Genomic DNA, 24,919 nt, shown 5'->3' on the forward strand with positions numbered 1-24,919 from the left:
ATTCAGGAGGTATAACAGGAATGAAGGTAACTGCCCCAGTAGAATGAAGGAATCCTGTTTCTAGCACACATGATCTCTATTTGCGTGATGGGGGGAACAAGAGGGAATCTGCTCCAAATATTCTCCTGAAGCGTCAATGCTGCAGCCAACTCAACCTATCCTTCTGAAAACACTCAAATCTCTCATACACCTTCTTTCCAGGTTTTGGTTTACGCTGCAATAGCCAAGGTCCTTAACTGCTGTAAACCACCACTGAAATCAATAGAGCTGCCCCTATTTACACTAGCTGTGGATTTGGGCCTATGAGTTCTCAAAAGTGTTCCCTGCTGTTTGGAAATTATACTACTAATGCTGATACTGCTAACACGCCACCTTAGTCAGAGTCTCCTAGACCACTAGGCTTCCTAAGTCGTGCCATAACAAATCTGGGTCCTGCCAACAATCGTGCACAACTACTAGCCCAATTAAACATGCTGTACACAGCCACAGACCAGGGACTAAAACCTTGGTCCTTCTGCTCCAAAAATCACAGGCTTCTAAAACGTAAGCTAAAGGAGCTTCCCCCATAGCTAGTAGTAACAGAATGTGCCTTATCTGCTCTTTGGTTCAGCTAATAAAGGGTTCACTCACACCCACCCACCCACAGAGCATCGGCGCACTGCACTTCTGGGTTGTTTTTCACAGAAGTTCTCACCTGGTGTCACACAGGTTTCAAATAACACTTAGTTATACATCATGAGAACTTTTGTAAAGTGAGTATGCCATCTCTGATTGGCCAACAGGGGCAGTAGGAATCTGACATTCACTACTGGTTTAAAAGTGATCTTGTAATTTTTACAGCAGGGAAATCTTGCAAGGACAGATTTACATGCACATTAAAATCTGGACTTTTTTGTTTTGTTTCAAAAGAAGGTGGCTTGGAGTGTTGACATCTTTCAGGTTTGGTGAGAAGATTCAAATTAAACTTGTTTTTCAGTAGGGAAGATAAAGTCCAGTAAATCACAGGAGCAGAATTCTCTTGTTTAATCTGCATGGAGAATCGCTACTGATGCTCTTCCTAACTCCCATTTTTCCTTTCCAACAAGAAAGATGGAGAAAGGAGCAAGGAAAAGAAAAGATGAGAGCAGGAGGATGACATTTTTAAATTAAAAGAAAAATTTAAGTAATTTAAATAGAAATAAATACAAATTAGCCAGCAATTGATTGATTAATTTTATTTCATTAATTTTTTAAAAAGAAACATGTCTGTGGTTTTATGTGACAGAAAGCGCGCATACACAAAATTGGCTGAGTAGCTAAAATTTCTGGGGTTCTGCTTTTCCCTCAATCCCTGGACATCATGTCTTCTCTCAGTAAAAATTGAATTCCCAACTATATCTGCTATTAGATTGCATTTGTAGCCAATCTGCGCAAATGATGAGACAGATGTAAAACTGCTATTTCTCGCTAAAACTCACTGAGGGTATATCTACAGTACTCGCCAGATCGGAGGGTAGCGATCGATCCAGCGGGGATCGATTTATTGTGTCTAGTCTAGACGTGATAAATCGACCCCCGAGCCCTTTCCCATTGACTCCTGTACTCCACCGCTGCGAGAGGCGCAGGCAGAGTCAACGGGGGAGCGGCAGCAGTTGACTCACCACGGTGGAGACACCACAGTAAGTCGATCTAAGTATGTCGACTTCAGCTACGTTATTCATGTAGCTGAAGTTGCGTAACTTAGATCGATTCCCCCTCCTCTCCCCTCCCCTCCCCCCCGCCCTAGCGTAGACCAGGGCTAAAAGTGTGTGTTTGTGTATGTTAATTTCTGATGACATGTGCTCTATGGTCTGTGTGTATTTTTCTGTGAAAGCAAATGTTGAACTATAAAGAGAAAAGTCCATGTAAAATACCATAACATTTCTGGCATCCTTTCAGTTTAATGTAAATAATTGAAAACTGCATTGAACATGGAGGGCCGTTCCACTGAATAATTATCTTGTTAAAATGCACTGTGCTTGTGGTTGTTGTTAAAAGCTTATTAGAACAATAATAACCATAGTTTATTTGTTGGCCACTTGCTGATTAAATGAAATATTAAGGCTAGAATTGTATCCAGTCAGCAGAAGGAACTGTGGCTGGTAGATTGCAACAATACAAAATATCAGAGGGGTAGCTGTGTAAGTCTGGATCTGTAAAAGCAACAAAGAGTCCTGTGGCACCTTATAGACTAACAGACGTATTGGAGCATGAGCTTTCGTGGGTGAATACCCACTTCATCGCAGGCATGTGACGAAGTGGGTATTCACCCACGAAAGCTCATGCTCCAATACGTCTGTTAGTCTATAAGGTGCCACAGGACTCTTTAATACAACATATAGAGGCCACACCTTCTCCATCAGCTGACAGACATGATAGTCAGACCTGGTTAATCTGAATCAGTTTGCAAACGGCGTTAAAACAAAGGAAGCCTTGCAATGGCTTTATCACTAGTACATACTGTACATGCAATATATCTTTCATCCAGCCAGGCACGCAGACAAATCCAGCACAGATTAGCCAGGCCTCACTGTGCTTCCTTTGTTCCCACATTGCATTTCTTAGGGTAAAAAAAAAAAAAAAAAAGCAACAATGCTTTTGGCTTTTTATTTTATGTAATCTTATGGGAAAAATAAAGGAGAAAAATGAACTTTAAAAAATCAGGCAGTTTCCCAATCTGGAGTGAGGGATGTGGGATGGAGACAGACCAAATTCAGTCCTTGTGTAACTCCATTGAAATCAATGAGTCCACTTTGCCCAGTGAAAGCTACGAGTAACTCCCATTGTCTTCAGCTCTTCACTACTCATATCCTACCAAGGGAGAATTCAGCTCAAAACCTTTACATAAGGGGTAAATTTGGCAGAGGTGTAATTAAGCAACAGAGTGCTGCTGGGGTTCTGCCGTGAGTGAACTAGATTGTGCCCAAATCACAAGACTAATCCACTGAAGTCAATGGAACCACAGGTGTGAGTAAGGCACGTGGAAGGCTACAGAACGGAGGAATCGTCTGGTTGCTCAATACACAACTTCCTCTGCCAAGCCGCAAAATCAAGTTGCAGACGCTCATTGTTCCCTCTCTCTTTTTCCTACCTGGAAGAATAGGCCTGGATTTGCATACTGGCAAAATAAGGATTAAAAAAAAAGATGGGAGTGGGAATATATCTGGGTTAAAAAAAAATCTATTTCAATTTCTCCTTGCTGGTAAACGGTTTCAGGTTGCCCGCACTAGAAAATGAAGTCTCCTCTTTGACACAGAACAGGCAGAGTACAGGCAGCAGCAGTACAAGCTTCCCCCACCACTCCTGCCAATGTGCCACTACCAAGAACTGACGGAAACACCTCTTAGGAATGAGCGGGGTAGCGCACACTCCCAGCTTTAGTCAATTCTTGGCCTCTTGGCTGAGAATGGCAACAAGTACACCAACTGGTACCAGTTTCGATGGCGGCTGATTGCGATTTGGCTACCTGTCCATTAGAAATTAGCCTAAAACCACCACAGGTATAGACTGTGTAATCCATTGAATAGCCATCAGATGGCTACAGCTTGTGGCCGCCACCAACGTGTGTTGAAATCACACAAACTAAAAGGGTCACCAAAATAAAGGATTGAAGTCCAGTGTCTAAAACTGATCAGTGGTGCCACTTTAAAAAATATCAAATATCATGGACAAAGGTGCCCATTTAGCAATGGATTATGCTTTTTTATTTTGGGTCAATTACAGTAAATTTGGAATCTGAATAGAAAAAGTGCCAAATATACAAAAATTCTTAGAACTCATCTGAAATGAGTGCTGAGCTGCTTAGGGTGTATTCACCAGAATTATTCCCTTAGTTTGTTCCTGTATGCAAGTAAAGCAGTATCTGAGCAAAATTTATGGGCCAGATCCTCAGGTGATGTAAAATGGCATTTGCTCCATTGATTTCAACAGAGCTATGCTGATTTACACTAACTGAGAATCTAGCAGTGTTCTCAACAGCTGTAATTTCATAATGAGTCTTTGTGATTCTTAAAGATCCAGCTCCAGGAGTCAATGTAATTACAAGAGAATCTCAGCTTTTATTTAAAAAAAATAAAGTAAGTTTCTAGTCTCCTTGCTGACAAAAAAATAGCTGAAAAATATGACCTTACAGTGAAAAAGTGAACCCTAAAGGCTGAAAAAATCAGAAGGAAAAGAAAAAGCACCCAAAATGTGCTATTATTCTTTTAAATCTCATGATTTTTAAGCCAATCTCAAGATTTTGGGGGCTTGACTATGATTTTTGAACACTTGGGGTTGGCAATACTGATCTAGCCTGGTATAATTGTTCACCATCATTATGACAGCCTAAAAGTACCACTCCTGCCCACAAGTCCTATAAAGTATGTCCAGGGGAAAGATGTAGGCTACCTTGTTCAGTGTATATTCACAAGCTGGATGTACCCTCTCTCTGCTACATGTGTATAGCTGAATGGTAATGGGAATAATTACATGCAAAACAAGGGGAAAATATGTCTCTGTAAACAGTTTAAGACTGGACATTGCACAACGAGTATCAGCTTCACCTTGGAGCTAGAGTCAAATGTATAAAGTTGCAAGAGTTGGTGTCATAGTGGAAGGGATTTTTCCAAAGAAGCCTATGGGGTTTAGGTGTCCAACTGCCTTTGCCTTTCAATGAGATTTGGGCATCCAGTTCCCATATGTCCCATTGGAAGTGCCAGTCTTTATTCCTACGGCATCTCTCACCGGTGGGCAATCACAGCTACAGTAACAAGAGGGTTGGTGTAGACGTCCAAAAGGGATTGACATGTCTGGACTTGAGACAACAATGTGTGTGGTCCTTTTAACTAATCTGAGCTAAACTTTATTAACGCACTTTGGAAAAATGTGTTCAAACTGCCACACTAATCAAGGTTAAAGTAAGTCCTATGTTAATCAGCTACCCACTGCAGTTCTAAAAGAAAACCAGACTAACGTGCGCATTTAATCATTTTTCTGATGCTTGTGGGAATTCTTTTTGTCTTTCATTTTATTTTGTTTGGCTGATTTAGTCCGCAGTACTTTGCTCACACACTAGGTGGCAGTGCCCACCACCACTGCCACCAATACCATCGTACCTGACTCTGCCACATCAGCAATGTTCACCCCTTGCTCTTGTGCCATGAAGCCCAGGACGGAAAAAATTGCGAAGCCAGACACAAAACTGGTACCACTGTTCAGGCATCCCAGCAGCAAACAGTCCCTAAGTCACACATATGTCATGGAGCAAGTTAATTCAAAAAAAAAATTTAACCCATTGTCCCTACTTATTTACATCATTTAGCTAAGACACTAAACCCCCTTGGTTAGAAACTTGCCTGTAACAGTTGTATTTATACTTGTTGTAGCTTCCCAGGGATGTCATTGCTCCTAAGCAGATTGCATACGAGAAGAAGATCTGTGTCCCGGCATCTATCCAGACCTAAAAGAAAAGATGGAAGAAAGCATCATTAATGAAGGCAATCCCCATAGCAACGTGCATCACAGTCAGTCAGTCAGTCAGGCTATGCAATAACAAAAATTGCTTCCACTGAGATAGATATTGGGGCAAAGGAGGAGAAAAAGAGAGCATCTCATTTTAAAATGACCACATTGTAGGGGGAAATAAATCATTAGCATCAGAGTCCGCTTGAAAACTTCACAGCTCTGTCAGCAATTCAAACAACCCTGCCTGAAAGGTGGTCTATAATTCTAGTTTGTCTGCCATTCAACGGATCCTTTCCTTACTACACAACAATCAATGCTTTCCCAAGGGAATGGACAACACAGAGGCAGCTGTAAAGTCCTGTATACACTTGTATCTGATGCGGTTCGGTTAGAACCAGCCTACAGAGTCACTGGACTGCAAACACGAACACCCTGACTGACACTTTTCCAAATGGCCTCATGTTGCTGCCCCAACCATACCTTTCAACCAGCGGTGGCACAAGGACAAACACTGCAGGTGCAAAGGGGACACAACCATAACACAATGCATTTCTTTAACATCAATAACACCATTACTAACCTCAGTTCATGACCCATCAGGTATTAGTACAGTAACATGCAATACACAGTATCATTACAGTGAGAATCTCCAGCTTAATACATTTGTGGTAACCCCTCCATCTATTCCTGACCATCCATGGCCATGTACTTCTCTCTACTAATACCGGGGGAATCATCCAGGAGGTCTGAATGGGGGGAAAGCAGCAGCTCTCCTACCATTGTCAGCCTCATCCACCTGAAAATACCACAGGGATCTCCTGGTGAAAGAAGATGAGCCCTTTCAATGGGGAGTCCACGATAGCTTAACTCTGGAGGGAGCTATGCCATCATGGAAGAGGGGGCCTGGGAGTTAAACAGAATCTGAATCTTTCCTGTGTTGTCAGTCATCACATTTTAGGGCATGAAGCTTATGGCTAATAACTCATAACAATTACATGCTACCAGTGAAGGAGGTAGATGCGTGTCTGAATGGCTGGTGTAATGAAGGCAAGATCACAGAGACTGTCACATTTGGCTAAAAGAACAGGAGTATTTGTGGCACCTTAGAGACTAACAAATTTATTTCAGCATAAGCTTTCGTGGGCTACAGCTCACTTCTTTGGATGCATAGAATGGAACACACAGACAGAAGATATTCTCTTTCAAGGACACTTTACCTGCTTTCTTACAAGGCCCAAATTCCCTTGGTATTTTGACTTTTTACTAGATAATCATTAGAAAAGAAACAACAAAGAAAGGCATTTTCACCCTATCATGCCTACGTCCATCACTTTAAAAAAGTCACTGTTACCATTTGCATTTGTTTTTTGCTGTTGGTTAGAGAGTTTTGCATTTCTCATGTGATCACCAAAGAGCTAGCGGTCAGACTTTCACACATTGCTATACCAGTACCATGGAAATGAATAGTTTTTTCCTTTTCCAGTTGTAGCTTGTAGAGAAAAAAAAACACAACTTCTCCTACCCAGTGCTAAGCAGTCATCTTCCATGCATTCTCTCATGTGTTTGCATGAGAAAACAGATTTCTCACGTGTTTGCAATGGTTTTCATTTTTCCACTACTCTGTTCACTTCTCTCCCCAATGTCCTGCTTCTGAGAGGTGGTGGCAGAGTGAAACAGATACTCACAATTGCTCCTTGGTGTGCCATCTGCCACGCTCATATTTCTCTCCTTTCGATTCCCTTCGAAACTAAAGACTATCCTCCTAAAAAAAATGTATCTCCCTTACCTTGTCCAGAGCCTAATACCAACAAGAAAGCTGAGATTCTATAACTGGACAGAGTCTACAGCCTCAGAGTCCTTTGACACAAAAATACACACATGGAAAGATGCATTAACACATTTAACAATGACCTTTTCAACCAGATACAATGGAAAAATACAACCCAGTTTTAATGTCCATGCTATATTTGGATTGATAAAGATCATGGGAAAAAATCTCCCGCCGTTGCACCACCACCCACCTCTAAATGTCCCTCTTGTTTCAGAGCACAGGAAGTCTCCCTGATCCTACTTAGTGGTCCCATACCTGTGGATCTGCTAACCGTGATACATCAGGGTAAAGGTAAAATTTGATGCCCTCTGCAGCTCCAGGCAGGGTGACACCACGGATTAACAGCACAATAAGCATGACGAATGGGAATGTAGCAGTGAAGTACACAACCTGCCAAAACAAAGTGACAATATGTATAGTCCTTGACAATTAGTTTAGAAACAAAATATATAACTAGTGTCCTTTCGACCTAGAACCAAAACTGACAGAGATCCAGGGATCTGAATTCAAATCCCCCTGACATTTCATGAGGCTCAGATTTGAGTTTCTGGTTGTTTAAGCACGTTTTTAGTTAATCCTCTCTTCCACTCTCAACTGTCCTCTTGGCTTGTAGTGTTCAACTGGTGCCTTAAGTTCCTCCAATCTTCAGTCTATTCAAAGGTAACAGTCTGGTCTGACTTGTCTCCAGGAAGTAGCTGTCTACATCTCCAGGCAAAGATGATGCTGGAACAGGGTGGTCTGCCCCTTTGAGGACCACAGGGCCTGAAGTGCCCTGCTCTGTTTGGAGGTAGTGCTTGTCTTTAAGGGAGCTGTTCATGCCTTGGAGAGGGGCTTGTCCGACCCAGCTGGGAAGGGGTCAAGTGATTCCTATAAAAGGGCTAAAGAAGTACTGTTGAGGGAAGGAGCAGCAGGAAGGCTCCTGTGGTGGGCCCTGGAGCAGCAAGGGGGAAGGCCTCTGAACCCTGGAAGCAGGCTGAGATCAGGCTGTGTTTTGGTGTTAATGAGTTATTTGTCTGAAGAATAAGCTATGCCCTGAAGGAAGGGCCTGAACCCACTTGAGTGAGCATTAGTCCTGCCAGCCAGCAGCCTACAGCTACAAAGGCCTTTTCTGCTGACTGTTCGCACTAGTCAAAATTTTCTCTTTGCCCCCTGCCACCTTCTCTTATCACAGGCTCACCTTTGGCAGTGAAGAGTAACAGCCTCCACTGCAAAGGGTCACTAATGAGTTATGTCAAGCTTCTTTTGAACCTTCCGGTGGAGGATCTCCAAGTACTTTACAAAAATAAGTGAATTTAGTCCTCTTGTAAGGTAGGTAAGAATTATTTTTCAGATAGGCATGGTGGGGCCTAGAGAGACTTACCCAAGGGGGGGAGATAGCTCAGTGGTTTGAGCATTAGCTTGCTAAACCCAGGGTTGTGAGTTGAATCCTTGAGGAGGCCACTTAGGAATCTGGAGCAAAAATCAGTACTTGGTCCTGCTAGTGAAGGCAGGGGGCTGGACTCAACGACCTTTCAAGGTCCCTTCCAGTTCTCAGAGATTGGTATGTCTCTTATTATTAGAGCAGAACCACAAAATGAACTTCCCAGACACCTGCTCCAACCACTCCCCTAACCCACTGCCTCTGACAGGTTCTGGGGAGCAATTAAAGCATTTTCTACCTATTCATCTAACTACTGGGAGCCTGAATGTATGAAAGGTGTTACAGGCACAGGAACTGGGGATGCAGGGCATGCTGCAGCACCCCCAGGTTTTACGCAGGGTCCTGGCTGCCAGCCCTGCATTCAGAGTCCTGGCTGTCGCCCCCTTCTCCCCCCCGAGCTCTGGGGTCCCAGCTGCCAGCCCCGCACCCAGAGTTGAATCTCCTATACTGCTATGCACTGTGCTACTGCTAATCTATCAGGCCAATATACACCTCTCTCTCATGATACAGGTGTTGCCATGTACCTTGCTAACAGGGAGGCAGCTTAGATATACACAAGGTTACATGCAGGGACCAGTGAAGTCCATGAGCACTGAAGGCTTTGCAGGCTTGTTCTGTCTGAGAATACTGCTATCACCTGTATGGATTTTAGAGGCACTTCTCAAAAATAAAAAGGAATCCAGCTGAAAGGCTTTGGGAATGCTGGAGAGACAGAGTACGATACAATAGTTAAGAACTAAAGACTGAATCACCCAAACCTTGTGGGCACTATCTTCAGAACATAAGGCTGAGGGCTTGCCTAGAGGCGGGGAAGCTTACTGGCATAGCTCTTCCATAATAACCCACGTTCTACTCTGTTCTAAAATAAAAGGGACTTTATTCCATAATTACTCTGCTTTGTGAATGGAGTAATTATTCCTGAATAAAATCACTTTTATGCTAAAATAGCGTGTCCACACAGGGAGCTATTCGGGAACAACTATTACAGAATAGTTATTTCAGAACAGCTATGCTGATCAATTTACCTGGGCAGACAAGCACTAGCACTCTGTTGCAGGCAATCTCTGCCTTCCAAAAAGGATTGGTTTCTTCCTTTCTTTCAATGGAGTCAGACGTTTCTGCCAGGTAATTACAGCGCTGCTGCCTTATTTAAAAGTACATTTTTGTTTTTCAAAATTTAGTTTCATCAGGGAAAAGCTCCTGAGATGCATCCACGTGTCTTTTAAGTGTGTCCTAGGAGAGTAACCAGGAGAAATCAAAGCCGGCATTGATATAATAACTCAGGTAGCCAGACGGATAAAATTCAAAGAAACCCTTTTCATGCATATGGGTTTTCTTCCTTTTCCTCTTGGAACTCAGTAATATTTTTCATTGATAAATAATATGGATTATACATTAGCCTAGTTTCATCTAAAAAACTTTCAAAAAGTTATTTACTTTTTGTCCTGTATGATCCCTTTTTATATAATCTTGACCCATAAAAATCCCTGCTCTCTAATAACAAGGCCGTGTCTGCAGTCACAGGAACTCAGTGTTACACAATGGACTTCCCCTCTGCGGGGCAGGAAACTCCCTGCACGATTGAAGGAATTTTTAGGCTCCAGCACTCTATACAAAATGTCCTCAAAACACTGGGCTATTATTTTTCGTGACTGTTTCTTTTGTTCAATATATTGCAACAAGATTTTTTTTAAAGATTTATTTTTTCCCCTTCAGGAAGTTATTCGTACATTGGAAAGCAGTTAAGTGTGTAAAAAATGATCTATAAAATTAAACTATGGGCTAATCACTCATCCAATAACTCCAGGCCTACATTAGAGTTCTTCATTTTGCTTTAGCCTGATCCAAAGCCAGTGAAGTCAACAGAAATCTTTCCACTGACTTCAATGGGAGTCTTTCCATAGCCTTCAATGGACTTTTGGCCAGGCCTTGTGTCCTCAAAACACAATGGAGGGACAGATAGTAAATTCTGATTAAGTTCTGTTTCCAGAACAAACTTGACTATTTGATATTTTTTAACCATTCCTTTTTGCTTTTTTAACTTCAAAAGGTTCAGCATTAATTCCCTGGTGCAGAAATACAACAGCAGAGGGAACATTTCAGAGTCCAGTCTTGCATTTGTTGTGCATCTCAAGTCTATGGGAGTTTGGGATGCACAAGAAAACATACCCACCAAATAGATATTCAGCTGTTGAGTTATGCATTGGAAAACCCGTGGAAGTTCCCAGCAAACCTCTGAATTTTTCAAGTCACTGCAGCCCTTTGACCTTCTCAGACTAGCATACACCCTCGCTGATTTTGTTTATACTGGTGCATTATAGCGAGGGTTTGTTTTTTGTACACAATAAGCAGCTTGGAAAATCTTTTGGTGCTGTCTGAACTGTGGTGTGAATCAAACAGCCATCACGATCACAAAAGGTACTCAGGAAGTATGTGTTTCCATTCTACTATTGCTGGGGAGATTACTATGCTCACTTTCATCATGACCCTTGACAAGCCAACTCAACAGGTCATACCAACCAGTGACAATAGGGAATACAACCATCTTCGGTCAGCACAGATTCAGAGGTGTGGAAACTGCTCTTTGGACCTAAAACTGGCAGGAGACCAGAAGGATAAGGCACCATGTTTTTAATGAGGCCCTACGATAAAGTCAAAGGAAGAGAGAAATGATGGTACAGAACCACTGCCATATATTTAAAGAGGAAATAAATACCAGACATCGCGTCGTTAATCGACAGTGTGGAAACTTCTGTACTTTGTTCCTGGCACGCTACTGGAGTGGAATGAGGTTCAGATGCTGTCTAATTATTACCATATGGAATGGCGTGGTTATGGAGTGCGGTGGTAAGGGCGTGGGGGGGAGGTGAAGAACCACAGATGGGTCCCATTCAACGAAAACCTCAGAGCACCCAAGGGTCTGGAGTCTGTGAATGTTTAACTACTGTGGCCTTCAGCAGGCATCTAAAATATAGAATGTAGATATCAATGTCGTTGAACTTAGCCCTGAGCTCAATACGCCAAACAGGCCCTTCAGTGAGAGGCACACTCGAAATGACTGCATAAACAGGGCATCGATCTGAGTGTCAGAGCAGCCCTGGGACAATGACCCTGGCGAAGAAGACGGTGCTGCTGTTTTAGGACGAGCGTTTTCATTAAATAAATGAGTGCTTAAAGTTAGGCTCCTAAATCTGTCTTTGGGCACCTAAATAAGTGGGCAGATTTTCCAAAAGCGCTAAGCATCCAGCAGTTATTATTATTAGTTATAACAATCTCATAGAGCTGGAAGGGACCCTGAAAGGTCACTGAGTCCAGCCCCCTGCCTTCACTAGCAGGATAAAGTACTGATTTTTTCCCCACATCCCAAAGTGGCCCCCTCAAGGACTGAACTCTCAACGCTAGGTTTAGCAGGCCAATGCTCAAACCACTGAGCTATCCCTCTCAGTGACTTCAGTTTATCCCCACTGTGGATCCACTGATTCCAGTGGCACTGCGCCAGGACTGAAGGTGGCTCTGTGGATGACATGTCATAGAAGCACACCATAGTATAACTATTATTATTATGTGGGAAGAGGCAAGTAGTGTACCGCTCAGTAAAGCCTGAGGCACCTTCACCAGTACAGGTAGCACTGGCTAGATTCCACTGTCTTAAATGGCGGTGTTTAAAAGGCTTCCTGAGTTGTCTTTATATGATTCTTGATGCCATTCCATTAACATCCGCTTGGTTCAGAGGCATTCTGTACTATGGCACTGGCCACTGCCCTCCAACACCAGTCAAGTTCATCTCTTACTCAGTGTGAAAATACATTTTTTGCACGGAAGCTGTCGCTATTTATTGACAAAAGACACAGCCTAGTATTCACTGTACTGCTGACTTTTCTAAGGGAGTGATCGTAAAGGGGCAGACAGAGCACTTACTTTCCCAGTAGACTTGACACCTTTCCAAATGCAGAAGAAACATATCACCCAGACAAAGAGAAGACACAGGGCTAGATCCCACTTGAGAACACCGACATCTTCAATCCCCGTAGACAAGCTCAGCACGTTGCGCCTTAATGCGTGAAAGGAACAGAAGCAAGACAAAGATGCAACAAAGCAGTTAGTTTTTTATAAGCTCTGCAAGTTTACACACATTACTTATGGCAATGACTGGACTGGTTGCACTTTAAAATTGCAAGCTTATGAACATGTACTTGCCTAACTCAGCATTACTCATATGACTAAAGGTTTGCAGGATTAAGCCCTGGGTATGTCTGCTGTCTGTAGGATTCGTCTGACCCACATACTATACAGCATCTTGACCAAGGCTCCTTTTAGAAGCTAATGATCATATAAGTATGTTGCAAGTGTTGAAGTTATTTGCTATAATTGTTCTTCATGGAGATAGAAGCCAGACCTCTACTGCAGTGGTTCTCAAAGCCAGTCCACACCGCGTCCGCAGGTTCGGCCGATCACGGCTCCTACTGGCCGCGGTTCACCGTTCCAGGCCAATGGGGGTTGCGGGAAGCAGCGCGGGCCGAGGGATGTGCTGGCCGCCGCTTCCCACAGCCCCCATTGGCCTGAAGCAGTGAACCGCGGCCAGTGGGAGCTGCAATCGGCCAAACCTGCGGACGCAGCAGGTAAACAAACCAGCCCGGTCCGCCAGGGGCTTTCCCTGAACAAGTGGCGGACCGGCTTTGAGAACCACCGCTCTGCTGGCATCTTTATCAAAACAGCCTTGAAGCCACAGTGTACTTGTATGTCAATATCACCCATAATGTCTGACACAGACTTATTCAAACAGGCCACAATACATCAGTGTTTTCTTTTCAGTCTGTTATCGTGACTATCATTATAGAGATCAGAGACAACAGTGTGTCAAGTTAACACATTAAGGAGTTTGGTTTGGGGTGCAGAGCCTGGATTTGTTACAATTTCTGTTCCCTTTATCTTGGCTCAGATGCATGCAAACATTACTGATGAGTGCCAACAGTAGTCAATGTCATCACAAGTAGGTCCTTGTTTAGGTGACCAAGGATATTTGATAAACTTTATTTAGTTATTCAACTTAGAAAATAAACACAGATTTCTACTGGGGAGGCAAAGACATGAGCATCAGAATTGCTAGGTTCATAAAAACAAGTTTTTATTAACTTCTTTCTTTTGTCAATTTCCATGGGTAAGAACAAATATCGAAATAAAACTTCTTCCTTTCCTTTCTCTGGCAATGTACACACTCCAAATGGCATGTTCGTCACTTTCTCTAACGTGTCAAGTATCAGAGGGGTAGCCGTGTTAGTCTGGTTCTGTAGAAGCAGCAAAGAATCCTGTGGCACCTTATAGACTAACAGACGTTTTGCAGCATGAGCTTTCGTGGGTGAATACCCACTTCTTCGGATGCAAGCAGTCATCCGAAGAAGTGGGTATTCACCCACGAAAGCTCATGCTGCAAAACGTCTGTTAGTCTATAAGGTGCCACAGGATTCTTTGCTGCTTCTACTTTCTCTAACGTGAATAGGCTGTGTCACACCTTTACTCATTGCCTGCAATAAAGGACCAAATCCTGAAGTCCTGATTCAGTTTTTGTTACTAATTCCTTACTTAAGCAAAACTGCTAAAATCAGTGAGCCATGTCCTGAACTCGTCATGCAAGACTTTCACTGTAGTCAATGAAAGTGTTGGAACTGCAGGACATTGTCCACAGACTAATTTGTTCAATGGAAGAATGCCGCTGAGTTTTGTTTTTTGCCCAATGATGAAAGTCAGCAGCCAACCGTTACCCACTATCAGGAGTGCAAGGGGCACACCAGGTCAGTGTGTCTGCACATGCAGATGAGGTACACAAGTTTAGTGTAAACAGATTTTTGTCAGGATAAAAACATTTACCAAACCCTGCAAGATCATAACAATCCGATGCACTAAGCTTCACCCCCACCCTCACCCCCTCTCCCACCACCCCAGGTCTATCAAGCTTTTTTGTTACCAATGGAAAAAACAATAACAATAAATAAAACCAGTGACCTAAAAGTGCTATAAATTTTTGATAATAAAAAGAAACTGACCAGTTTAGAAGGCCCAAAATGGTTGCCTTTTTTTAATAATAGCTTGCAAAATTGTTATGATAATTTGAGCGTGAGTGTGTGTGTGTGTTCTCAGAACTAAATGCTTTACATTTTTTAAACATTTTTTGAGTGTATTTGGTGCTGTGGAAAAAGACTAATGGAACAAACAATTGTATAATTCTACAGTCCTTGCTCCTATGAGTGAGTCCTTACTCACTGGAGTCAGCAGCAGCAGGATCAGGCCCGGTGTGTGTATGTGGGAGAAGAAAATGGAGCCTAACTTTCTAAGCTAAAAGGCAGTTTGGAATAACATGCTAATAAGCAGCCAACATGGCTTGGGGCAAGAAAACACTGAATAGCCTTTTTCCTTTCGGAAACGGGAGATCTGTGAATGTATGTGGCTAAGACTGTATGTGGCATGTTTCGTGATCCACTCTTTGTTTTTCTCTTATAGATTCAAAAGCAGATGGCCACCTTACCTAGAATGTGACCCAGGATTCTGGGCTCACATTGTATGGAAGAGAACAGCATCTGCTAGGAGCCAGGTAGGTTTTTCTTTTATATTGGACTAGTAAAGTGCACTGTTTGATGTGCTCCTTTGCTGTCTTCAGCCACCCTACCCTGCAAAGGTAGAATACCATGGAGCCAATTCAGGACACACCACTACAGTGTTTGCATTAAGTTTTGTCAGGCAACCAAAACCAACATATTTCTGTAGCAGAAGCACTTCAGTCTGCATCTGTAACACCTTTATAATTTCATTCCTAGGTGGAGTAAGAACTGTATTGCACAACAGCTTGGTGATATGGACAAACCTCCATTATCAAGCCTGCATGATGTGTTCTGTCGTGTATATATATATATATATATATATATATATATTCAGTGGGACAAATATCAAACATGGATTCTTGGGCTTTTTTTCATAGAGGCAGTATGGACTAATAACACGGAGAATGTAAAAACAGGAGTTGTAACTGGTTCCAGAATGTGCACAAAAATAGAATGAGCGGAGTTAGGCAATCCTTGAAGGGTGTCTCATGAAAATTAATCACATGAATGCCATCAGGACATTTCATACCAAGAGAGAGGAAGTGCTTTTTAACACAGAACGAGCAATAACAACTAGAACTATAATCAGGTGTACAAGGAACTCTCTAAAGGGAATACTATGAAAGAAGCAATTTCATAAATCTTATTTGCCTCCAAGGGCACATAAGACTAAGTCGGATTTTGTTTAGTTTTGTTTTGCTTTCCTCGGGGTTACATGCCAGGAACATGTGACAGGCTTTCTTGGATTTGGATGAACAAGGTCTGCTGATTACCAGCCATTTATAAACATTTGGTCAGCATCAGACAATCAGAGCTCTTGTTTAATGGGAGCTGTCCCATAATTCTCACCCCTTTTGCATTACTGCATTTGTAAGACTTTAAAATTCAGAACTTTAAAAGAAAATCTGAAGAAATAAGACCTAAAGCACATGATAGCAAGATGTAAGTCTCCTGAGATAAAGCCAGATTTGCTTAACCCCTTTTACTGCTGCTCAAGTAAGCATGTGATTTTCACAGAATGTTAATTCAGATTAACTGAAATGTCAGGCTCCACTGTATGTCCAGCAGGACAGGGAAGGGGCACACGTCATTCAGCATGAAGAGGCTAATGTATCAGTTGGGCCAATTATATCAGTGTGGTGTCAGTTTTACCACGCACTAGTGATGAAGATAACCACATCCGTTTCCCAGCTTGAAAAGGGCATTTTGTTTCAGAAACAAAAAATTAAATAGATATTAACTGTACCACAAAACAGTGTGGATTCCTTCAGTCGCAGGATAATAGTCTCTTCTCCAAGCATTGTGGGCTTTTTGTATGACTGTTAATACTTGAGCACTGAGTGGCAAACATAAATGTCCCATGGGCAACAAGTTTCCTAGCTGACTGGCTCCTAAGGAAAAGGGCTTTATTTTCAGAATCACGTATTGCACGTACAACTAGCATTTGCACACACTTTGGGGCCACAAGCAGGGCCGCCCAGAGGATTCAGGGGGCTGGGGCAAAGCGGGGGAGCTGCAGCGCTTGTACTCCCCCGGCGGTGGTCCAGGTCTTCAGCGGCATTTCGATGGCGGGGGGCCCTTCAGTGCTGCCAAAGACGTAGAGCGACTGAAGGGCCCCCCACCACCAAAATGTCACTGAAGACCTGGACCGCTGCTTGCGTGGCCCCTGCGGGGCCCGGGGCAAATTGCCCCACTTGCCCCCTCCTTGGGCAGCCCTGGCCACAAGGATGCTAGACTCTGCATGTGCAAAATACATCACTTCCGTGTGTTAAGGCTCCAAAAGTGTGTATATGGGGGGCATGGTGGTGCACAAGGGGAAGCACTGTTGAAGTCCCAATAGTGCACTGTTGGAAGTCCCAATTGGTCAGGCCCAAAGAGTCCACCAAGACCAGTAAGATTGACAACACAAATTATTGTTAACTGGCCACGGTTATATTATTGTGTTTCTTATGTAAAAGTGAGACAGCATACGCTTAACAGAGCTGAGGAAGATAGAGGTAAGGAGAAGACAGTGCACAAGATACAGGGAATCTTTCTTCATGCTTAGATGTTTGCAAGAACTCTTTAGTCTGATTTCTTATCCCCATTAGAAGATTGCATTTTGTCCTGTTCCAGTTGGTCTTTGACTTCTTGATGAGGAATGTCTGTCTAGCACAGGGGTCAGCAACCTTTCACAAGTGGTGTGCCGAGTCTTCATTTATTCACTTTAATTTAAGGTTTCACGTGCCGGTAATACACTTTAATGTTTTTTAGAACGTCTCTCTCTATAAGTCTATATATTATATAACTAAACTAGTGTTGTATTGTAAAATAAACAAGGTTTTCAAAATGTTTAAGAAGCTTAATTTAAAATTAAATTAAAATGTTGATCTTAGGCCAACGGCCCGCTCAGCCCGCTGCTGGTCTGGGGTTCTGTTCACCTAGGCCAGCAGCGGACTGAGCAGGGCCTGCAGCTGGGACCCCGGCTGGCAAGGGACCGGCAGCCAGAACCCCAGACCCAGGCTGTGCGGGAACAGCGACAGGGACCCCAGATCGGCAGTGGGCTGAGCGGCTCAGCCCGCTGCCGCTCAGGGTTCCATCCGCCAGCTCCTGCCAGCCGGGATCCTGGCTGCCAGAGCCACTAAGCCCGCTGCTGGTCTGGGGTCCCGGCCCTGCCCACATACAGTGGGTAATTCTGGCCCATTCTCTTCCTCTCTCTCTCTGCACTGAGCTGAGGGTGGGAGTGCACTGAGCACAGGGCTGGGGGTGAAGGAGCAGGCTGGGGGTTGGGGTGTAGGGTCTGGCCAGGAGCTAGAATGAGGGAGGGGGCTCAGGGTTGGGGCAGGAGGTTTGGGTGTGGAGCGCTTACCTGGGCAGCTCCCATTTGGTGTGAGGGGTGCATGTGGGAATGTGGGAGTGGGTGTGGGGGGTGCAGGAGCTCCCGTTTGGTGCTCAGGGTGGGAGTGGGGATGTGGGGGGGTGCAAGAGTCAGGATGCAGGGGGTGCATAGGGTGTAGGGGGGACTGGGGATGTGGGGGGGGTGTAAGAGTCAGGAAACAGGGCTGGGGGCATGTGAGGGTGGTGCAGGTGTCAGGGCATGGTGTGTGAGGGGCCTGGGTATGTGTGGGATGCCAGAGTCAGGACTGGGGTCTGGGGTGTGGGTGTGAAGGAGTCACGTAGAGGGCTGGGTGGGTGTGAGGGGGGTACAGGGCTCAGGACAGGGGCCTGGGGGGGTGCGGGGCTCCAGGGCTTAGGGCAGAGGGCTGGGTGTGGGAGGGGGGGCAGGGCAGAGGGCTGGGGGTGTGGGCTGGGGTCGTGGGGTGCTCACAGCAGGGGGCTGGAGGGGATATGCCTTGATTCCACCCCCCCTTCTCCAAGGCCCTGCCCCCGCTTCTTCTCTGCCTCTGCCAGGAGCAGTGAGCTGACTCCGCTCCTCCCCCACCCCATCCCTCACAAGGACCATCAGCTGATCAGCCGGCAGGGAGGGAGGGACGGAGAGGAGGAGGAACCCAGCACACTGCGGGAAGAGGCCGGGGAGCCAGCAGGACCAAACTTCTGGCCCCTACCCCCGCGGGAGGGGTGGGGGAGGCGGAGGGCGGAGAAGAATGGGCCGGGCCGTGCAGGATTTTTAATGGCATGCAGCTGCATGCTGCACGCGTGCCACAGGTTGCCGACCCCTGGTCTAGCAAATCATTTCAACTCCCCATATCTTTAGAGGGACCAGTCCACCACCCAGGAAATCAGAACTGGGAAAGTAACTGTCATGTAGCGCAGAAACTCAGTGCTAATGACACACTGAAAACATTGGTAATACAGGATGCACTCTGTGAGTTACACCAGTCATCTGATGGACCAAGACCTACTCTACATTACCGGCTCATCTGCAGCTCTTGGGTTACAAGTTTCAGCACAGTTCTAGGATTCGTTTTCCAAACGTAACACCTGCCAAATATTTGCAGCATGGATGTCATTTCTGGTGTGGCAACTAGCTTATGTTTATTTATAAAATACAGAACGGTGTTCGAGTTGATTCAAGGAGTCAAACTGGAATTTAAGTGGCCTGAAGAAGTCAACCTGGGATCGAAGCAAATGCTACACTTAATAATAAAGCACCAGGGCAAGCCAAGCAAGTAAATAATCTCTGAATCTGCTCATGGGGGGGGGGTCTTACATCACACAGATCTTCTTTGTATTCCCTTTTATTCTGCAAATGTTTGATGCCTGTGCAAATACACTGTTTGCAGAGGTGCCTCTCCATTCAGGAATCAGATTGTGCAAAACAGAATTTATAATGTGAAACGCAGGAGAAACTGTGACCAGAAGCTTAAGCCTGACAAACTCCAGGTATCTGGCAAAAAGCAAGATCTTCTTCAAGATTACACAGTAGACTGGTGCAAGACAAATGATCATAGAAAAGTACAATAACGGGCAGTGTTGAATATCTCTGCCAGTTTTCTTTGCCACGTTAATGGCTGGCCATCTTCGCCAGGTTAGTAAGTGATTTGTTATACATTTAGAAAGTGTATTAACAAGGAAGGGAGGGAGAAAGGCAACAACAGCTGTGCTCACAAAACCATAATTAATGGTCTGTCGTTGTTTCCATTGTAAACTCCTATTCTCAAGGTACTTGTAAATGAAGTGTTCCAAACTGATGTCTGATGTAGAGAATCACACCCTAGAGATGAATGGGTATTTTTCACCATAGAAAACATAACCAAAATCCTTTCAAACCAAGACAGGTTTGGGGAGACTTGCTGTACTCTATTGGGTGAACCTATGCATTTATATACACTACATATGAATATCTTTTGGCCCAGATACACAATGGTATTTAGGCATCTAAATTAGGTGCCTAAATACCCTTGCGGATCTGGGCCTTTGTGCCTCCTCTCCCATTCCTACACCCTTCAATGAAAAATAAGAGGTTTAATGTAATATTTAGAAGTTCACTTCTCTCCAGAAGCAAAGAAAATCACAATTAAATGTACCAAGTATCAGAGGGGTAGCCATGTTAAGTCTGTATCCACAAAAACAATAAGGAGTCCGGTGGCACCTTAAAGACTAACAGATTTATTAGGGCATAAGCTTTCGTGGGAAAAAAAACCCACTTCTTCAGACTCCTCGTTGTTTTTACAATTTAGGGTACATCTATACTACCCGCCAGATTGGTGAGTAGTGATGAATCTATCGGGGATTATCGCGTCTAGTGTAGACGCGATAAATCAATCCCCGATTGCTCTGCCATCGACTCCTATACTCCACCACGGTGAGAGGAGGAAGCGGCGTTGACGGGGGAGCGGTGGAGAGTTGACCCCGCACCGTGAGGATGCGAGGTAAGTTGACCTAAGATACGTCAACTTCATATCTTAGGTCGATCTCCCCCCCACAGTGTAAACCAGGCCTAAATGTATGATTGAAAACCCAGGCTGTTCATTATCCATTAACTCTGATCATTGTCCTTTTTTTCGCAAGGATCTGAGAAGACTGAGCTATCTCCTATGCCATAGGTCAAATCAATGGATTTAGTGAAATCCATGGCATTGCAGCCCTTACAATAGGTCTGAATTTACCCTCATGTGTGCAGCAATACCCAAGTACCACAAGAATTAAGACAATACTGTTAGCACAAGTTTTTGCTTTCACTTGCTTTTGTGGGTTCAAATCAGATCCTTAACGTTACTTTAAAAGTAGTTTCTGAGGCTGGATTTTTGTTTTGAGGTTGGGTTTTTGCAGCCAGACCACCTTAGGCTAAGATCTCAGAAGCTAGAACAGTTGGGTCTTGTTAGTCCTTGGATGGGACAACACTAAGGACTGGCCAGGATCAGTGCTGCACATAGCGTTTGGCATTAAGAAGGTAGGGTGACCAGATAACAAGTGTGAAAAATGGGGACGGGGTTGGGGAGTAATAGGTGCCTATATAAGAAAAAGCTCCTAATACTGGGACTGTCCCTATAACATCCGGACATCTGGTCACCCTATAAGAAGGTGACACTATGGCCTTATCTATGCTTGGGTATAACCCTGATTCAGCACCCTGGCTTGCTGTTGTCTACACTTTGGGGTCAGCACCAGTGCACCTTCTCTAATTGCTGGCCATCAATTATTCAGCCAGGCTATAAGCAAGGCCTCCTACCTAGATCTATTCATTTTCCCTTATCCAAAATTCCCCATGGAGTTTCAATAGAAGAAGCTATTTGCATTTATGATTTCTGTCCTTTAAATAAAGCGCTCTAAAAAGTAATTATGCATGTTCTTACTCCCAAAACTCTGTGACGGGCGAAGTGAAGTTCGTAATGTTCAGTGACAACCAGAGTGTTTTGTTCTTCCTGAGAGTGTCTTCCACGCAAGTAGGTGTGTTCCACTTCTGACCACAAAGTGACCAAGGTAGGACGCTCTGAAATGACTGGAACAGATAGTACACTCCCCAAGCCAGGATGACGATGTAGTACACATTCAGAAGGGACACAATCACTATGGAAGCATAACCGATTCCTAATACAAAATAAATAAATAAATAAATAAAACACATACATACTGGTCACTTATCGTTCCAACACTATGAAATCTCAGACATTTAAAGTTATTTTTTAATACTGTGGCTTTAAATCCTGGTGTAGGATATACCTCCATTGGAAACTGAATCCCATTAAACAGCACATGCAACTAAAGCATAATCAAGCTACTGTCACTGATTCTCACTAGCACCAGCAGTTGCAGTGGTATTAATGAGATCCTTGGGCAGAAGGTTCAGTGGATTTGCAAAATAAGACGAGTTTAAAAATTCCAAAGCGAGTGAAGTGAAAGCCGTAGTCTCTGCACCCATTTCTCTTTTGCAAAGAAAGTCTGCTGCTTGTGCTTGTTATTGCTAATGATATCAATGTTTAACTCTGCTATCAATACTTGACAATAAAAAATGTCCCTTGTTTGTTTTTAAACACAGGGTCATGGGCAGATAAGGCCACGTCCTCCACAACTTAAAATGGCAATCAAGGAGGTGATGGAATGCAGCTCTGGCAGAATTAAATTCCGAAACTATTCCGTGGGTCTGACTCCTCTCACACCACTGTAATCTCACTGGCATTACTTCTGATTTATACCTCTGTGTCAGAGGAGAACCAGTCTCTTTGTTTAAAGTAAGAAACAAAAGGCCTGCATATAGATCCTTCTTCTGATACCTTCTGACCACTAGTATTTAGAATCTTGAAGGGCTTTCTGAAGCTATTTAGGAATGGGAGTGAGAAAAACTGTTTTCCCAACAATGACTTACAATAGTTTGTAAAATGAATGAATTAATTACATTAAATAAATAGGTTTATATGAAAGGTGCTTACTGATATACTGTGTCAACACCTGGCAGATCTGCCTTATACTGCACAGCCTTAAACCATATTGCAATGTGATTCTCCACAGCCAAGAATTTTGTGCTGAGTGCAACCCCTTCCCCGTGCCTGCATAGAGTGTACTATCTATTCTACAGTTCAGTCAGAACATTCACTTAGCCATATTATTAGAACCATACATTTCCTTCTCCAGGGATACCAAGGTGATTTTTATTTAAACCAAGAGCATGGAGGGGGAGAAAAGAAAGGAGTGTAAATCAGGATAATTCCACTGACTTCAGTATAACAGCTGAGAATTTGGCCCATTGGATACGATCTTACTTATTTGGGTAGTTCCATTCATTTCAAGGGGCTAGTCTACACTTACCGCGCGGGTCGACGCGGTGAGTTCGACTTTCCGGAGTTCGAACTATCGCGTCTGATCTAGACGCGATAGTTCGAACTCCGGAAGCGCTAGTTCGAACTCCGGTACTCCACCTCGGCAGCTGGAGTTAGCAGAGTCGACCTTGGAGCCGCGGAGTTCGGTTCCGCGGCGTCTGGACGGGTACGTAGTTCGAACTAGGGTAGTTCGAATTCAGCTACGCTATTCACGTAGCTGAATTTGCGTACCCTAGTTCGACCCCCATTCTTAGTGTAGACCTGCCCAAGGAGTAAGATACTGCTCAGGATCAGTAAGGGTGGCAGAATCAAGGCCTAAGTCAATTTAAGGTGCCCATTCCCACTTACATTTTGAAAAGGAAAGTAGTGCATCTCTATCTATCCAGTGTAATCACTCATAATTAATGGGGGTTAATTCTAACAAATCAGTTCATTTCCCAGTGTCTCTCCGAAGCCAGTCAATGCGTGGGATGCAGGTAGGGGTTCTAAAGGATGGTGGTAACCTGCTTTTAATTTGATATTCCCATTAAATTTCAGAGTGGCCTTAGCACGATTCTTGTGAACGGCAAGTGTTTCTTCATTTGTCGGCAAATGCCCTTTAATAATAATATGGAGCAATCAGAGTTGTTTTTCACAGTCTGATCTAATTATTGCAAAAGCTCTATGCCAGGATCTTTCCACAGAAAGCCATTCACGTTCCCGCTGTGCATGTAATATAACTGTGACGCCAATGGCAAGGTTTTGCATGGCAAAAAGAGTTTGGTTTCCAGTCCGGGATAATATTTGGAAAGGGACTTTAGCAAAAGGATATCAGACTATGGAAAAGATTCTGATCCCCTAGTATTTCAAGGGAACACTACCTTCTCCAACTCTCTGCAACATAATGTGAAATGCCCTCTCTCTTTCTCACAGATTGCACAGCCTCTTGCTGTGGGCCTAGTTAGAGCACAACATGCAATTTCTTTCTTATTTATTGGCACTTCTGTCAGTTAACAAGACGACAGCAACAAAAATTAATACTGTGATTTCTCCTTTCCAGGAACCAATATCCTATAGTCAGCTATTACAACAAATAGCAGCTCTGATGGACATGAAGGGAATACACTTGCCCCCCTGTTTTTTAAGCAATAAATCACATCAAGGGTGTACCTTAGAGACCTGATCCAAAGACAACTGAAATCAACGGGAGTCCCTTTCTAGGATCAGGCCCTAATATCTGAGGATTTAAGTGCAGCTTAAGTGGTGTATACGCCTGGTGGTGGCCCTCTGCCCAGGGGTGAACTTCCCCCATAGTGTATTCAGTGCTTCAGCAAAGCACTTAAACACATTCACAGTGCTAAGCAATCCCATCCTTATGTAGCAAGGCAGTTCAATTTACGCATAAACCCCACAGTGGCAATGTTAGGCACATGTTTAAGGGCTTTGATGAACCGGGGCCTTGGTGTTGAAAAAATGGGAGTTGAAAGCATTCCGCACTTTGCAGGACTGGTTGCCGAAATGGAAATTACCCATTAATAACACCTTCTGCCATCGGTGCGTCTAGCAGAGCTGTTTTGAAAATTTCCAAGTAACATGTCATTACATTCATTAACTGTGTCTTCTGCCGTGATATGGCAGGAAAATAACTAACCAGTGAAAATAGGGCAGATCTTTTCCCAGCATGTAATTCCTCCTTCAGAGGTATATTGTCCTAGCGCCACCTCCAGGAAAAACACAGGGAGACCTCCCCCAAACAGGAAAATGAAATAAGGTATAAGAAATGCACCTGTAGAGAAAACACAATGATGTACAATAAAGATTAAGAGAATTTAAAATGAAGAATAATACACATGCTGCGGTAGATATATGTAACAAGGCAACACATTTGATACCCTTCTGTACACATATAACAATTTTACTTTTCTGGGATTATTTC

General features: G+C 43.8%; 1 protein-coding gene across 3 annotated transcripts in view; it reads right to left on the reverse strand.

Moving 5' to 3' along the window:
• SLC6A6 (solute carrier family 6 member 6) overlaps positions 1-24,919 on the reverse strand; it is a 237,013-nt gene that overhangs the window by 18,928 nt on the left and 193,166 nt on the right. For all 3 annotated transcript variants that reach the window (XM_045025967.1, XM_045025968.1, XM_045025966.1), the window contains 6 exons: positions 24,635-24,769; positions 21,544-21,778; positions 12,633-12,765; positions 7,550-7,684; positions 5,355-5,458; positions 5,115-5,239 (listed from right to left, as the gene is read on the reverse strand). In XM_045025967.1, coding sequence (XP_044881902.1) covers positions 5,115-5,239; positions 5,355-5,458; positions 7,550-7,684; positions 12,633-12,765; positions 21,544-21,778; positions 24,635-24,769 — 867 coding nt within the window. The remainder of the gene's footprint in view (positions 1-5,114; positions 5,240-5,354; positions 5,459-7,549; positions 7,685-12,632; positions 12,766-21,543; positions 21,779-24,634; positions 24,770-24,919) is intronic.

Source organism: Mauremys mutica, chromosome 7 (genome assembly GCF_020497125.1).
Source record: "Mauremys mutica isolate MM-2020 ecotype Southern chromosome 7, ASM2049712v1, whole genome shotgun sequence".
In the NCBI taxonomy this organism is placed as follows: domain Eukaryota; kingdom Metazoa; phylum Chordata; order Testudines; family Geoemydidae; genus Mauremys; species Mauremys mutica.